This window comes from Chiroxiphia lanceolata, chromosome 6, assembly GCF_009829145.1.
Source record: "Chiroxiphia lanceolata isolate bChiLan1 chromosome 6, bChiLan1.pri, whole genome shotgun sequence".
Taxonomy (NCBI): Eukaryota; Metazoa; Chordata; class Aves; order Passeriformes; family Pipridae; genus Chiroxiphia; species Chiroxiphia lanceolata.
In genome coordinates this window covers 64,835,201-64,852,533 of record NC_045642.1, presented here as the reverse complement: position 1 = coordinate 64,852,533, position 17,333 = coordinate 64,835,201, and the positions used below count along the sequence as shown (strand labels likewise).

Below are 17,333 nucleotides of genomic sequence, written 5' to 3'. Positions count from 1 at the left end.
TGTTTGTTTGGAGTTTTGTTTGGGGTTTTTTTGTTTTGTTTTGTTTGTGGGTTTGGTTTTTTTTGGGTTGGTTGATTTTCTTTTCTTATTATTCTGAGAGCTTTTTCCTTTTTCTTTTTTTTCCCCTTTTTTTTTTTTACCAATCTGTAATGTTCAAATAAGGAAGAGATTTTCAGGCAAATGGTGTTACATAAGATACAGCTTTGAAAAGTTCAAGATGTGTTCTCTGTGTTCAGTAAGAGGCATAAAAAACCCTGGGATTAATTTAGTATCAGACTGTTGGCCTCAGAGTGTGGTTTTGCTTAAACTTTAATGATCTGGGTGTAGTTATGTGGAGACCACTGGAAGGCAAACCTGTGAGTGCATCAGCTGTTTTCAAACCAGTGACCTGAGAGCTATTTCAATGAGGAAGTTCCACTCATAAGCTTTAAAGGGAAACTTTAAAGGTGGTTTTGCATCACTGCAGGTGCCTCTGAGTGCTCTGGTGAGTGCAGGGGTTTATTTTGAGATTTGTTTGGCTGCACAGACCTTGCCTGAGTTGGCACTGTGGCTTCAGTGGTTGCTGTTTCCTTGCTTTGATCTGGTATTTGCATTTGAATTGCTCCTGATTTTCTTAGAAGGTACAGTTTGTACCAAGGCAGAGGGTGTGAAAGGATGATTTGTGTTGTCTGGACAAGCCAAGCCTTAGCCTTGGAGGCCTCAGCACTTTGGGAAGTGGTTCCTGTTCCTCAGTTTCTCAAAGTGACAATTTCCAATCCGGGGCTGAGGTGGCTTTGGTAAAATCAGCACAGCAGCTTGTGCCTCCTGCTGCTCCCACCCAAAGGTGTGTCTGCTCCAGGAGTGAGAGCCAGGGCTGCTCTGCACAAGGAAATCAGGATCTTTAATGCTGACAGACAGGACCAGTGAACAGGACATGTCAGGGGGGATGAAGGCCAGTGTCAAACAGCACAGTGCACCAATGCCACAGAAACTCTGTTTATGTGTGTTTACATACAGTAAGCAAGGCCCTGAGTATCACAACAGCTGGAATAAACATTTTAGGCACTAATGCTTGTTTGGAAAATACACAGTATGCAGGACAACACTCATCTGTTAAGGCTACATCGTTTAATCTTCCAAAAATGGGGGTGAATGCTGTTTTATTACCTCCTTTGGACAGGGGAAATCTAACAGCTTCAAATTAAAAATGAAAATCCACGAGTGGCTTCCAAAGGAGAGCCACGGATGGATAATAAAATACCTGTTCCCAGGTGATCATTCTTGACATGATGTTTTGAAATGGGAGTCATAGTAATGTTTGCTTGGCATTCACTGGTGCAACAACTAAATAAACCTTGTTGTGTGCCAGTTAAAAGCTGGGATTCTTGGTCCCTGTGCTCAGGAGGGCCAGTCACAGCCCCCTTCCACGTTCCACAGCCATAAAGTGTATCTTCAAACGGGAGGTGAAGTAGTTTTCTTTCTCAGCAGCAGAAGCCATCTAACACGAGTCAAAATAAATAAATCCTATGTGGGAGTTCACAGTCTGCCAGAAACAGCGGGAAGGCTTGGCTGCAGTGGGAGATCAGCACACTCAGACACACTGCTCCTGTCTCAGGGACAGGGAGGTTTGTAGGACCAGGAGTCACAGCAGGGCTTGGGCTGCCCATGGGAAGGGACACCAGACACAGCAAGTGCTTTTTGCAGCAGAGGTTTAAATGTAAACTATGTACAAACTGGAGCTGTATGGTGGGAGGATTTCACTGCTTCCAAGGACTGTTCAGCATCTGTTGTGCCAAAGCAGTAAGATAATTTCTCTAACTGGCAAAAGCAATCAGACTGTAGAAACCTCTTTAATTTGGCATAAAATCTTGCCAAAGGGGAAAATTACTTGTATTTGCTCTTTTAAAAATCTTGGTGGGGGAAGGAGGGGATTGAGGACAAAACCTTCCTCCCTGGGCCCTCTATTCAACTGAACTTTTAAAAGCTTTGTATTGTTTTCTGTTAGCTAAGAGCTTTTAGTTTAATGCTAGCTGGCATTTTTTAATTTTCCCAGGCTGAGATCCTTCATTGCATTTTTGTTGGTTTGGGGTTTTTTTTTTTCCTCCCCATGAGGACTGTTGGTTTGTTTGTGTTAAAACTGAGGCTTTTCTCTCTCTTTTTATTTTCTTTTTCCATTTTCCCCTTCTCCTTGCTGTGTCCCAAGGTATCTCCATGCCCAGCAAGCACCAGAGGGCACCTTGGTCCCACTTAAGCCAGGGCCAGCTGCACTCTGATCCTGCTGCTCAGGGAGAGGCTTTGGGTTAAGCTTAAAGCCAGTGGGAACAGGAGGCTTCAGGTTCTTCCAGAAGTACTCCATAAATCCATGCCTGGAGTTATTTTTTCACTCTGCTGGGACTTAGCAGCCACTGGCTCTGGTTGCTGGTCTGTAGGTTGTGATTAAAGAGCACAAAAGCTCTGTTTAAACCTCAGATCCTGCAATCAATAAATAATGCTGGTGATATACTCAATAAATTTTATATAAAAAGACACTTACTTCTATTAAGCATAAACTCTGCCTTCATATCAGTAGGGGGAGACATTCAGGAGGGATTTTTTGAGAGCAAAACTGTTTGCTACCCCAGTTCTAAAGTGCAGTAGGTGCCCTTGGACCGTGTGAAACAGTGGGAATGCTGCTCTCAGCCCCTCTGCCAGGCAGGCAGCTGTCTACCTGCAGGATTATCCTGGGGGTGAAGGGCAAAAGAAACCAGAAGCTGGATATTAGGAAGAAAAAATTCTCACAGTGAGGGTGGTCAAACTGCAGCAGGGCCCAGAGGGGCTGTGGGCTCCTCATCCCTGGAGCTGCTCAAACTCCAGGCACGTGAGAGCCAGAGCAGCCGGCTCTGCCTGGCCCTTCTCTCTGCAGAGGTCACTTCTAGCTGGGATTTTTAATGTGATTCTGTGAATATTTGTGTCAGTTATTACATTAATGGTGTGGCAAAAGGACTGAACAAATTAATTACCTCGCTGCAGTGTTTTAGCATCCAGCAAAGTCATGAGGAAAAAAGTGTTCAGAAAACTGGAGTTAAAAATAACCAGCGGCTATTTAGGAATGCCAGAGACAGTCACGGGATTCCTGGGAGTGTGGGATTAAGGTAACCTGTAACTCTTGCTATCAAAACTTCAATGAACATTAGGATTGTGGTGCCTTTTTGGTCTCTTCTCCAGACTGAAAGTCCTTTGGTTGGGTGCTTTGTGAGGTAAGCATTAGGAATTTGTGTCACGGATGAGGACATCCAAAGCAGTCGGCATTGGCCTACTCTGACTCCTTGGGTCAATCCCAGGGGGCTAAATCTGGTAGTTCCCTTCAGGAACTACGACCTGGACATTCTTTTTCTGCGTGTTGAGGTGGGTTTGGTGTGTTCCCACTGACTGCCCCAGCGGGGTCTTTGTGCAGCACCGGGTGCCCAGAGCAGGAGCTCCAGGGTCTCCCCAGGGACCATCCCAAGCCACAAGCAGCCTAGGGATGCCAGCAAGTGGATGAGGGGAGAGGTCTCTGCCTGCCTTATCTTGTAAACAAAAGATAAGGTCAACTAACTTATAAAGTGCTAAAACCCTCATTAAAATTGTGTAGAGACTGTCCAAGGTGACACAGGGGACTGTGTTGGGGTGACCTGGGTGTGGTGACTGAGCTGGGGGATTGCCTCCCTACAGGGGCTCGAAGCCCCGCTGCTGAACTCTCTGGGGTCGGGCACCCAGTGTGTGTGTGCCCTGGGAGCTGTGCCTGGGGGAGCAGGGCAGCAGGGGCGGGTCAGGGCAGCACGGGCGGGTCAGGGCCGCTGCAGGAACCAGATCTCGTTGTGGCGGTTGGCGGCGGCGGGGTTGGTGTAGCCGGCGATGATGAAGGTGTCCTGCAGGCACAGCTCGGGGCTCTCCAGGATGGCTGCCAGCACGCTGATCTCTCTCATGATCGAGTCTTCGTTGGTGATGCCCCTGAAGCTCCTGCAACAATCAGCTTCACGTCAGGTTCTTTTTAACATCCAGGTTTTCTGGAGCCTTCTAAACGATTTGGCTGTGTGTCACCAGTGATGCTGTGGTAGATCTTAGCTTTGTCCCTACCATGGCAGATTCTTTGCTTCCAACTACACAGAACACCCTGATGCTGTTTTACCACACATTTACAGATGCACTGGTATACCAATTAATTCATGGGATTGTGGAATATCCCAAGTTGGAATGGACCCCCAAGGCCCATCCAGTCCGACCCCTGGCCCTGCCCAGGACACCCCAACAATCCCCCCCTGTGCCCCAGAGGATCATCCAAACCCTCCTGGAGCTCTGGCAGCCTTGGGGCCGTGCCCACTGCCCTGGGGAGCCTGGGCAGTGCCAACCACCCTCTGGGGGAAGAGCCTTTGTCTCATATAAATTGGTCACCATTATTTCCAGGCAGCTTTTACAAGTTTTGCCACTTGCTACCTTTTATAACTTGGTTTAAAAGACGTGCCATGCCCGGATTGAGAGCTGCCCGTGTTCCCAGTGTTCCCAGGGCAGAGCCTGCCGTGCCTGACCTGCTGTAGACGATGGTGGAAGGCCACTCCTCGATGATGATGTCCGAGTCGAAGGGGTGCGGGGGCTCGTCCTGCAGCACCTCAGGCAGGTAGTAGGCGACTGTCACCGCCTGGGTCATGGCCGACTGCGACTCGTCGGTGTGCACGATGGTCACGATGGGGATGGTGATGCCCAGGTACAGCCCTGGGGGACACAGGGGGTTGTAGGAGTGTTTCTGTGCCGGGCTGGGCTGCTGAACTCACACCGAGTCCTACAAACCCCCCAGGGTTACTAATGGGATGTTTTAGGCACTGGGGCCGGGTATTCCAAGTTGGAAGCAGCAGTGAGGCCCTGGCACAGGTTGCCCAGAGAAGCTGTGGCTGCCCTGGAAGTGTCCCAGGCCAGGTTGGACGGGGCTTGGAGCAACCTGGGCTAGTGGGAGGTGTCCCTGCCCATGGCAGGGGGTGGCACTGGGTGAGCTTTAAGGTCCCTGCCAACCCAAACCATTCCATGATTTCTATGATCCTTCTGGAAAGGCTAGAGCCAGGGTGGTGGATTTGGGAAAGCTAATAAAAGCACCTCCCCAACTAGGGAACTAAGTGCCTAAATCTAATTGTACAAGTGCAGTGCAGAATCGTGGTGCCCATTACCTGAGGAGTTCTGCTCACAGATGTACCTCATGAGCTTCATGAAGCCCAGGCAGATGCTCTGCTCGTACTGCTTCTCCTTCATTTTTATGCAGGCCCACTTGGCCTTCCCGTACTGCCTTTTTTCATAGAGCAGATCTCCCAGCTGCAGTCACAAAGGGAAGGATTAGGATTTCAGTATCAGCAGCTAGAAACCCCCCACAAACAAATACACCTTTAGCACTAGAACAACTGCATCTTTTCTCAGCTGTCAGGGATGTGATCTTGAAAGGAACCTGAATTTCACTCCTTCCTCAATATATCAACATATACCCATCCTTTATTCACTATAAACACAGGAAGGGATACACTGCTGACCTTGGACCACAACTTATTTCAGCAGATTTCTGGGTAGTTCTCCTTCAAAATAAGGAACTGACATTTCTTGGAACTGTATTAACCACTTATTTGCAATTAACACCGAACAACCTTATTTTTCAGCTACATTTGTTACAGTAGGTACTGAGAATTTGCTTTTCATTGCAACATAAAACAGTCAGGAGTCCCAAACTGTTCAGATGAAACACGCTCCAATTATGATATTTATAAATGTGACTTATTATTTACAAGAAATGTGACAAAGAGTCTTCATAGGTGGTTAGTAAAGGTTTTCTGGGTTTACTGATTTAAGGTTAGACCCTTGTTTGCACATTTCCTGAGCTGGAAGCAATTTGCTCCCATCCATTTCAGATTTTTATTAGAGGAGGAGATGGGTTTGCAAATTGCTGCTTTGTTTGGTAATGATCTGTGAGATAAAAGTACATCTTTGGTTTGAAATTCAGATATTAATCTCTTTCAGGTACTCTTTGCTAAGGTTTTATTCACATGACTATGCAAAGAAGCAGATTTAAAGAACCAATTTAAATGAAGAAGACGGGCATTTTATTTCAAATGTCAAAATATGGGATGTTTTTTGTTAAATCAGTTATAAAATGTCACAAAGGCTGTAATTCTTGGCTGTCTTCTGAGTTGCCTGAGAGTTTTGACTTTACAAAAAGGAAAAGTCACTTGTTAAAGGGGTGAGATGTTCCAAATGAAATGAGTTAAACAGTTACAATGCTTTGCACTTGGGGTGCAAAAAAACCAGTTAGAAATCCTGACTGGTTAAAAGGGTCAGATAAGGAGCCAGATTTCTGGAAATCCTGACTGGTTAAAAGGGTTGGATAAGGAGCCATATTTGTGGAAATCCTGAGTGGTTAAAGGGTGGATAAGGAGCCATGTTTGTGGCAGTCCTGAGTGGTTAAAAGGGTTGGATAAGGAGCCATATTTGTGGAAATCCTGACTGGTTAAAAGGGTTTGATAAGGAGCCATATTTCTGGAAATCCTAACTGGTTAAAAGGATTGGATAAGGAGCCATATTTGTGGCAATCCTGAGTGGTTGAAGGGTGGATAAGGAGCCATGTTTGTGGAAATCCTGAGTGGTTAAAGGGTTGGATAAGGAGCCATATTTGTGGAAATCCTGAGTGGTTAAAAGGGTTGGATAAGGAGCCATGTTTGTGGAAATCCTGAGTGGTTAAAAGGGTTGGATAAGGAGCCATGTTTGTGGCAATCCTGAGTGGTTAAAGGGTGGATAAGGAGCCATGTTTGTGGCAGTGAGGTGTGGGTGCCCAGCCCAGCTGGGAGGGCAGCAGTACCTTTTCCTTGCGCTGGATCAGGGTGAAGGGGATGGTCTGTCTCTCCTGGGGGTTGTTATTCCTGGTCAGCTGCTGGATTGGCTCTGCCATGTCTGCAACACAAGGACACAGATCCCACTTCAGACTTAGAGATGCAAAAATTAGACTGAGATGTGTTGATTCCTCGTTTTAGTTAAGCTCTGGGGACTTTGGAACCAGTTTCATTTGCTCTTCACTAGGAAAGGAAAGAACTTCTCTTAGGAAAGGTTCCCTGGCTCCTGCCTCTGTACCCTTAGGAAAAGGTCTCCCTCTCCCACTCCTCATGTTTGCAATTCCCCAAGTTTTCTGGGCCAGTTTCTGGCTCTGTGCAGGTGACATTCCCAGCTCTGGTAACTCTCCTGGTGTTGGAATCCTGTGGATCCACACGAGGTAAATTGGCTTGGCTGCTCCTGGTCACAGGCTCAAGGGAATAGTGCTGTGGAAACTCATTTCCTACAGGTGTTTAATGTCTAATATTTTACCTCAGAGTTTGATGTTTCTGCATTTACTTTTTGTATCTATCTATATCTCTCTATATAGATAAAAATATAAGTATTAATAGTTCTTAAAAGAAGTAAAATGCATCTCTTTGATACCTCTCTGTTTCAGTGCATTATCAGTCAGGACATATGTTGAGTGCAAGGCCTGTGTTGTTGCTGTTTCCAGCCCAGCTCCAGTGGATAAAAGGAGCAAATAAATGATAGTTCCATAAATAAAACTGGCATTTTCTAGGACTTCTGTTCTCCTACAGTTCAGCCATTTCAGTGTGGTTGGATTGGGTGTATTTGTAACTGTGGTTGCCCTGACATCAATCCTGGCTGAAGTTCCTAAATAAACTCTGCTTAGGAGTTGATCCCTGACAGACAGGCTTGGAAGCTGTGGATATAAGGTTAGTCTGAGGTGTGGGAAGCCTCTCTTCCAGAGGACTTGGTCCCTTGCCTTCCAAAGCTGAAGTGAGAAAGGCATTTGTGTGCTTTGATAGAGGATTAGAAATTCAGTTTTCTGTGCTTTGAAAGCCTGGGTGTGGATTTCTGCCCTGCTCCCTCATGGTGTGTGCTGGACATGCAGGAAAAGGACACATTCCAGCTGGAAGAGCTCTTTTCCTGGGTGTTTTAAGTGCCTCAGGATCTTAAGTGGAAAAGGCAGGATAATGGGGGAAGAGAGCATTATCCATGTTTCAGGGAAGAGGAGAATTAAGATGCAGGAGAATTAACTTGGCCGAGGTCACTTGGTAAATCTGTAGCTGAGCTGGGAATCAAACCTCTGTGTCCTGACATCCAGTGCAGGGCTTTAGCTTTAAGACTATTTGGAACAGTAAAGATCTTTAAACAAAGGAGAGGGAAAAAATAAAGGTGAGGAAGCTACATTAGAGATAATGTGAAACATTTTTTTTAAAGTATGTAATTGAGAAACATTGAAAATGTAACTAATAACTGACATATAAAATTGATCTCTTTGGAGGCTGAGGAAAAACTAAAAAGTAGATTAGCCTTCAGCACTTAATTTTCCAAGAATTAGGAAGCATTTTAGGACTCAAGAAAAGTTAACTCTATTTTTAGATCACTTTACTGATAAATGGGTGGGTTGTACTTTTTCCCTCCATATGAATGCACAGGATAGGGATTACAGTTAAAGTCCTTCTGGGAGTTTTCTCCCTTAGCTGGTGAATTTGTGCCTCCTGTTGCCTGGATGTGGAGGGCTCTGCCTGCCCTGGGCCAGGCTGGCAGGCAGCAGTGGGACAGGAAAGCTGGGTTTGCTGGGGCCAGGCTGGCAGGGAGCAGTGGGACAGGAAAGCTGGGTTTGCTGCAGTCAGGGCTGCAGTGACCCCAGGGACCATCCAGTCCAACCCCTGGCCCTGCCCAGGACACCCCAACAATCCCCCCTGTGCCCCAGAGGATCATCCAAACCCTCCTGGAGCTCTGGCAGCCTTGGGGCCGTGCCCACTGCCCTGGGGAGCCTGGGCAGTGCCAACCACACTCTGGGGGAAGAGCCTTTCCCTGAGATCCAACCTGACCCTGCCCTGTCCCAGCTCCAGCCCTTCCCTGGGTCCTGTCCCTGCTCACAGGGAGCAGAGAGTGAAGAGAGGTGGCCTCTCCCAGTGCCAGGGGGATTCCTCCTCCTGGAAAGTCACCTCCATTGCCTCCACAGGGCCCTGGGCAGGACCTGAACAAAGACCTTCTATTACTCTAGATTACTTTTTATAACATTTGCTGAGTGTCACAGAGCAACCCTTCTATGACACAGTAACTGAAATGTGGTCAAATGCTACTTTGGACGTATTTCCTGGACTCTGTATCCTTCCTGGTGGACCTTAGGAATTTCAGTGCAGGGTTTCACAATGTATCACACCACCAGGGAATTCTGTGGGAAGGAATCGAGTTTGCTGCTGCCCTTTGGCCTCCAGCTGTTGATGCTGCACTCGGGGTGTTAAATGGGGATCTCCCTCCTCTCCCCCTCCCTCCTGCCCTGTGGATTTGATGTGCTGATTCCAGACACAGCCCCGGGGCTGCTGGAGTGTGTGTTGAAACTATGGGATGGCACTGCTGGCACAGGGCATCCAGAGACCCCTCTGAGGGCACTGAGAACAAGGCAAGGCAGAGAACTGTTCAGGCTCATCTTACCCTTCTTTTAGCACGTTAATTTTCAGTGTTAAACCATTACGAAGTTAAGATGAGACTTCAAGGTATGAATTGAAAAGGAGCTTGGACTCTCTTTGCTGCACTGGATTACAGGAAGAGTTTTTAAATAGCAGTAATTTCATTTTGGTGGTGTCTAGAGCAGTCTGTTGTTCAGGGTTTTCTGGTTCCCACCTCGGGGAAGGTGAGTTACCTGGACAGCAGAGATGGTTCAGATCTCTCTGCTTCTCTGAGCAATTACAGTTTCTGGTTGAGCTGAATTTGCAGTGACTCTGCTGCTTGTTTGGAGTTACCTGACTTGTTACAGTCTTTCAGATTCTCCAGTCTTTCTTAAAACTGAAAATGAGCGATTTGTGACTAAGATAAGCCTGGGAGGCTCGCTGTCAAAAAAGCAAAGTTGATCCTTTTACTTGTTTACTCTGTGCCATCTTTAAATACAACCATCTTTTTTGAAGCACTGACAGGAGCTATTACAAACAAGAATGCTTTTGCAGGTAGCAAATATTCAATATTTAATTAGGACTGCAAACTCGCCTTGATGCGTTCTAGTACGAATAGGGCAGAATAGGTCAGCCCGGTGCCGCTACAGCCGCCTCTGAGTTCTGGGAACCTCTGCATCGCCCCGGGCGAAGCTTTAGCTCTCTTAGTCCCAGACTCGGGGTGTCCCAGAGCTGCAGAAGTTCCCCGGGTGCTCTGGCCGTGCCCTGTGCTGTCTCCGCGCTCCCAGCCCGTTCTGCGGGGGCTGTCTGTCCCGCCCGCCCGGTCCGGAGCAGCCCGGCTCCCTCCCGCTCCCTAAGCGGCTTATCCCGCTTACCGCGGGGCACGTCCACCTGGTGCCCCCTGCCCACGCTCTGCCAGTAGCTCAGCAGCCGCTCCTGCTCCTCGTCGTCCATGCGCTCGGCCGCCTCCTCCTCCAGGGAGCTGCCGTGGCTGTGGTACGCCGAGTCGGGGCTCTCCTCCAGCCCGTCCAGCTCCTCCAGCGTGATCGCGGCGGGCCCCGCGCCGCCCATGCGGCACCCGCCCGTCTCCATGGCCTCAGCCGGGATGGCACCGCTGACAGCGCCCGCGGCTTTATCAGGGGATCGCCCTGCCCAGGGATTTGGGGGCGGGAGCACCCGCCTCTGCCCGCCCAGCGCCGGGGCAGGGCCGCCCCGACCGTGCGGGGATGGAGGGATGGATGGATGGAGAATAGGTACATGGATGGAGGGGTGGACACCCGCTCCCTGCGCACGGCCGCTTTCCTCGGCGGCCCTGCGGCTCCGTAGCTTCTCCCACCACGTGCTGTAGGGTCTGAGCAGTGCAGAACTTAAAGAACTTTGTGTCGTGTGTGTTTTTTCACTCATTCCCTCTTTCCCAGCTATTCTCTTCATCGTTTATTTTCCCCACTGCTCTGCATGTGCCGTTTGTCCTCCTCTGTCGTGATTTTATTTTACTGCTTTCAAACCGCGCTTTAAAGACAGATCTCTCGTTTTGTTCAGGAGGTCTCTGAACCGAATAAAACGATTCCAAACTCATTCCAGTTAGGAGTGCAAAAGCCACGGGATATTTTGTTACCGAAGTCCAGCTCTGGAAGTTTTCAGCTGCACAACGTTGCCCTTGCTGAGAGCGAGGGGGATGAGCAGCCCCGCTCTGGGGTGGTTGTGGCAATTAAGGCAGGAGCTGGGTGTCAGTCGGGGGTCTGTGTGCAGCACGTGGCTCTGAGTTGCCTTTCATTCCAAATTGAAGGTGAAAGGAGTGTTGTGGCCCTTTGTGTGCAGGCAGGGAAGGGGAATCTCGGGGCATTTAGAGTTTTAGAACAGTAGGAAACAGTCCTCTCCTGTGCTCTGTTGTGCCTACAGGAAAAGCCAGAGGTTAGGGATGGGACTGTGGGGATGGGACTGCTGACTCTGATGTGATGCTTAATCTACCTCCCTCCTTTTTCCCCCATTTCTGGTCAGTACCTTTCCCCAGGCTCGCCTTTGGTTACCCCAGCCCAGGGCTGAGCTTGCTGTTACAATGAACTGTGAATTGCTTCAGAAGCTCAGACTGCAAGTCCTGACTGTGCTCCTGACAGCACAGACCACAGTCCTGCCGTTCCTATGGAGTTCTCCTTTGGGAATTTGCAAAGGGAGGAGCAGCTGCTGGTGGGAACATCCCGGGAGAGGGTTTTTTCAGAGCAGTGGTTGCAGTGAGTGAAGCTCAGCCCCACTGGGGGGGGGTTTGATCTCTTGGTTGTGGGCAGTGAATCAGCCTCACAGACGGAGCTGAAATCCCTGGGAAGGCAAATCCTTGAGGAGGGTTGGATGTGGTGCTTGTCTGAGTGTCTGGCTGTGAGCTGATGTGATTTCACGGTCAGTGCAGAGCACAGGGTTCAGTGCAGAGCACAGGGTTCACTGACCGTGTGCTGGAGGGGGTTTGTGGCAGTGCCCAGGTTCTCCTCTCACATCCAGCTGAGCTTCCAGTGGGGAGCAGCTGCTGTGGGCAGGGACCCCCAGGGGAGGCACAGTGGGATCCATCCATCCATCCATCCACAGGTAACTCCACCTCACACAGCTGCAGTGCTGTGGGTAAGGAATTTTCCACAGAATTCTGGAAGCTGGGTTGTTCCTAACAAGTTAGGGCATTCTGGCTCTGGGAGGTTTTTTTTCCAGGAAACTGTTTTTCCTGAGAAGACAGCACTGTTTGAGGCAAGGTGTGGAGGTTTTTCCTCTGCCTGTCCTGCCTAAGTAATTCCAGCACTTTCTCAGGGAAAACAGTCCCAACTCGTTTGTTCAAGTTATAATGAAAATTAGTTGCTTAAGCTAAGTTATTTCTGTTTGGAGGATTGTTAATCATCATTACTGGAGATGAGAGAAAAGAAAATGAAAAAATAACCTGAAAAATTGTTTAAAATCACAGCTAAATTTCCCTGTATGTGAGACGTGCCACAGAACACTGGCTATGAGAAAAGAGGCTGGGAGGAGTTTAAAATTCTGTTTTAAAGATCTCTATATTCAATTTGTCTTTGGTTTTGATGAGTTAGTAATTACTGCATTTGATAGAGTACTGAAGAAGTGTCATGATCTGTCTGGACACTGCTCAGATAACAGAGTAACTCACTGTTACTAGAGATGAACAAAGCTGATTTTTGCTGTATTTGCTGTTTTGTCCCCAAAGTTGTTAATTCTGTGTATGACTGCTGGCTAATAAACAGCCACTCTGGAGGTAACATGGGTTTGGTAGTGCTGTGTTCTCTGTGCATTCCTGGCAGTTACACCTCTGAATAGAACAGAAAAACTAATATTCAGCCTTAAAAACTACGGATTTGAAACATCCTCAGTGGGATGCTCCCTTCTGTCCCGTGGCAAAGGGCTGACAGTCACTCTCACCGAGTGGCAGGTTGACGTAGAAAAGCCACTTTTTTCTTATAACTTCTTAAGTGACAGGGTAAAATTGTTCTTTGTGAAATTGGTTGAAAAGTAGATCTTCTTGTTTTATAACCTTTAAGAACTGAAAACTGCTGTACCAGCAGAAAAGTCAGATGGTGGAAGAGGACAAAGTATTGGATGTTTTTGATGGATCCCGGCTCCCAGGGAAGAACAGTGTGTACTCAGGGTGTAACACATCCCTGGGACACTGTGGAGGGTCTGAACCAGTTAATGGGAACTTAGCCCAAAACTTTGAGCAGTGCCAAGATCATTACTGGGCTGATCAGTATTGGGTTTGGAGAACGACAAGATCAGCTTAAAAACAGCCTGTCCTGCTGTGTCCCTGTTGTTTTCCTTTCCTTCCTGGCAAGGTGAGAAATGTCAGGAGGAAGCTTGAACAAAATAGCACTTTTCTCCCTCAGTTTGGTTGTCACAACTGAAGTTTTACGGGGAGAAGAACTAAAACTGAGCTCTGGATTTGTTCTGGAGCTGCTTGTGCTAATTCCCTGCTCCTGGGCTGAGTGACCCCACTAAGGCAGAGCAGAGTGTTGGGGCCATGTGGACATTCCCACAGAACTGGGGGGGTGGTGGGACCTCATGGACACCCAGTATGGACTCATTTCCTTCACACCAGTTCAGCACCTGCCCCAGTGTGCTGGGGAGGGTCTGGGGAAGTGTCCAAGGCCAGGTTGGAGCAACCTGGGCTGGTGGAAGGTGTCCCTGCCCACAGCAGGGGTGGCACTGGGTGGGCTTTGATGTCTCTGCCAACCCAAACCAGTCTGGGATTCCATGCTGGGCACTGAAAATGCTGGAGCTGTGGGAGTTGGAAGTGCAGGGGAAGGGGCTGAAGGGAGGGGCAGCTCTATTTAAGACCAGAAAGATTTTTAAAACCCAGCCAGGTCTGTCAGTGAAGCCTGGGAGTGCTGGAAACCCTTGGAGTCCTCGATCTGGGAAGGTACAACCTCCATAGCAGCTGGTTTCTCCCAGCCCTCCTTCTCTACTGGGAAAGAAGTGCTACAAACCCAGCTTTTTATGTGTTTTTCTCTGGTAAAGAACCCTTCAAATCTGCAGTAAAATAGTTAGGCCAGGGCATTAGTTTAGAGCCTTTGTTTTTTATTGTGCCAACAGAAAACAGATTAAAAGCAGTTTTTAGTGAGGTGTAGCTGGCACAGTAACAGTTCTTTGTCTGGTAACACAAGTCCTCGGCTCCAAAAGCAGGTTCTAAGCTCATCTCGGGTACAAGCTCCAAGAACTTGTGGTTTGCTGTGGGAGATAGCTCAGAACAGAAATGTCTTTGTGTTCTTGGCAAGTTGAGTGCAGGGTGGGATAGCTCAGCCAGTCGTGTCTGATGTGCTGGCTGTAAATCTGTCAGCCCCGGCCTCCATTCAGGGAGCTGCAGAAAGCCACGAGTCCTCCCGAGCTATTAATTGGAATTAATTCTGCAACGTGTTTGTGAAACGGGGAACATGACACTGCAGTGTTTTGGAAAGGTTGAGGGGACTTTTTCAGAAGTATTATGTTTGTAATTAGAAATGAAGGTAGGGAGGCAAGATAAGTGCAGTGAGTGAGCAGAGCCTGTCCTGTGTCTCTCCTAAGTAGGTTATGTTTACTGTTCCCGGGTAGTTTTGAAGCTCCAGGTGACTGGATCCCGCTGTCTTTCATAACAGTCAGCCTGGGTTTGTTTTGCAGAAGGTGATTAAATCAGACAGGGGTGTACATTGAGCAAACAGGGACAATATCATTTTCTTATACCTTTTAACTGGGTCAAGGGATAAAACACAGAAGTACCTCTAATGAAAATGTCTGTTCGGAAAACAACTCTGCAACAAGTGTAGGAAATGACAAACCAGAGCTGAAATATTATACTTGTTGGGCATTGCTCTTTAATTAAAGCATTAATTGCTTTTCTAGAGGACCATTTGTGTTCAGACTCCATTTCCACTTCTTCAGACATAGTTTAAGCTTCATCCTCAGCATTTCAAGTGTCCTCATGTCCAGCTGTTCAGGGTTTAATGGAAGGATAATGAGCTGTTCCAGGGGTATCCATTCAAGTAAAAAGCACTGAGTTATTCCTTGCATGGTCAACATTTCTGTTTATTTTATAAATGTCTTTTTCTATAAGCTGGCACAGACATTTCTGCCTCTGTCCTTTTAAAGGGACTGTCAGGTACAGCCTGGCTCGAAAAACAACAGAACAATAACAAACTCTTTGGTAAACACAAAGTTCTGAGTTTTAAACTATTAGAACCAAACCATGTCTTTAGTTTTGTTCTCATTAATATGAGAAGAGACCCCTGTGCACTGAGCCTTCCCTGTGCCTCAGTGAATGGTTTTGACTGTATTTTAAGAAAACATCATTTGATTTCTTTGGTTTTTTTCCCCTTTCCTTCAGAAATTCCTGGCACTACTGTAACTTCCAGTTGTGTTTGCCTGTTGTTGGTGTTAGTGGTTTATTTGGTCTAATTAATCCATTAGCCTTAATTAGAAGGAATGCCTCGGGATGGAGTGCCTTGCTTTGCTTTCCCTGGGAGCTGTGGGAGGCCATGACCGAGGTTCCCTGGGGATACAGGAGAACCTGGACATGGGATTGGGAAGTGCCTGGGAGCCCTTTGGCCTCAGGTGGGGGTTTGGTGCCCGCAGCTGGTCTGAGTCCAACTGCCCAGGAGACATGGAATGGGCAGTGGGGAGCTGTGCCAAGGCCAGAGTAAAGCCATGGAATGGTTTGGGTGGGAAGGGACTTTAAAGCCCACCCAGTGCCACCCCTGCCATGGGAAGGGACACCTCCCACCAGCCCAGGTTGCTCCAAGCCCCGTCCAACCTGGCCTTGGACACTTCCAGGGATCCAGGGGCAGCCACAGCTTCTCTGGGCAACCTGGGCCAGGGCCTCACCACCCTCAGAGGAAAGAGGAGCAACCTGAGATGCACCAAAACACTGAGAATTCTGGCTCCATTTCCATGATTTCCCTTTATCAGCAGCCCTTATCTGCTGTAAGCAGCTTATCCTGCTGGCTCCAGAGTGCTGGTTGGGAAGGACCCCTGGGATGGAGCGGGCAGGGTGGAAATTCCCCAGCTCAATGGGTGCTCCCCAGGTCAGCTGCTGCTGCTGCTGCTGGCACAAGTTTTCCATCACTCTTCCAAAGTTCTCCTGCGTTTCTGATTCCTTGGGGGATTAAAGCAGCTGTTGTTGATGCTGGCAATTATCCCCACTCCTTTTCTTGGGATTTTAGATTATGTTTAGATTAGATATTGGGAAGAAATTGGTTACTGTGAGGGTGGGGAGGCCCTGGCACAGGTTGCCCAGAGAAGCTGTGGCTGCCCCTGGATCCCTGGAAGTGTCCAAGGCCAGGTTGGACGGGGCTTAGAGCAACCTGGGGTAGTGGGAGGCAGTGATCTCTCTGTGAGCAGGGACAGCACCCAGGGAAGGGCTGGAGCTGGGACAGGGAGGGTCAGGTTGGATCTCAGGACAAGGTTCTTCCCCCAAAGGCTGGTTGGGCACTGCCCAGGCTCCCCAGGGCAGTGGGCACGGCCCCAAGGCTGCCAGAGCTCCAGGAGGGTTTGGATGATCCTCTGGGGCACAGGGGGGGATTGTTGGGGTGTCCTGGGCAGGACCAGGAGCTGGACTGGATGGTCCTTGTGGGTCCCCTCCAGCTCGGGGTATTCCGTGATTCTGTGAAGGTCTCTCTGCTCATGGCAGGTGATTGGAACGAGAGGAGCTTTAAGGTCCCTTTCAACCCAAACCATTCTGGGATTCTGGTTTGAGTCTCTCCTCACAAGCTCCAGGCGTGCCTGGATCAGTGTTGGAGGCCTGACTTAGGCCTGGTTTTATTGGTTTAGTTGGATGATTTTCAGGGGGCTGAAGGGACACTACAGGGATCAGGCATTTGCTACGTTATAGCCCTCTTAGTGCAGGGCAGCTGTGCTCGTGCTGGAGTGGCTGGAAAACTTGGGAAATACATTGTGCATGGATGCAGGCACAGGGAACTGCCTTTGGAGAGCCCGTTGTTGTGCCCTGAGATGTTTTTGGGGCCGTTGGCCAAGGGACCAACAGGTTGTAAACAGCGTTTGTGGGACAAATCTGATTACTGCGATTACGGCCGAGTTAGCGCTCATGCAAAACTAAGTCTGTGCAAAAATCCTGACCACCTAAGGCTGGCAAACAAAGAGGAAAAACAGGATTAGGATGCATTAGTGCAGGTTATTCTGCTTGTCACACCGATGTGGAAAGCAGGTACATGTGAGGGGTGAAAACTAACTGTGTTTTGGGGTGGATTCCAGGGGAAACGGGACACGCTGCTGGTGCTCGGTCCTCTGGGCTCACATCTCCCATCCCTCCCACACACAGGGTCTGACCTCCTGGCCAGCCCTTCACCTAATCTGGCCTTGTGGAAGAGAAACACGAGTGTTCTGGGCCCAAACTGCCCCTGAAGTTGATGTGAGCAGTGAGAGAAGGAGCTGCAGCCTGAGCTCCAG

General features: G+C 48.6%; 2 protein-coding genes across 11 annotated transcripts in view; one reads left to right on the top strand and one right to left on the bottom strand.

Moving 5' to 3' along the window:
- FANCM (FA complementation group M) overlaps positions 1-17,333 on the top strand; it is a 51,913-nt gene that overhangs the window by 3,468 nt on the left and 31,112 nt on the right. The gene's annotated exons all lie outside the window — the stretch shown is intronic.
- On the bottom strand, positions 962-10,506 carry LOC116788764 (heme-binding protein 2-like). The gene is made up of 5 exons (XM_032691850.1): positions 10,292-10,506; positions 6,824-6,915; positions 5,154-5,295; positions 4,524-4,707; positions 962-3,957 (listed from the first exon to the last, which is right to left on the bottom strand). Exons 1-5 carry the CDS (start codon positions 10,485-10,487, stop codon positions 3,786-3,788), a joined length of 786 nt encoding a protein of 261 aa, XP_032547741.1. The 5' UTR covers positions 10,488-10,506; the 3' UTR covers positions 962-3,785.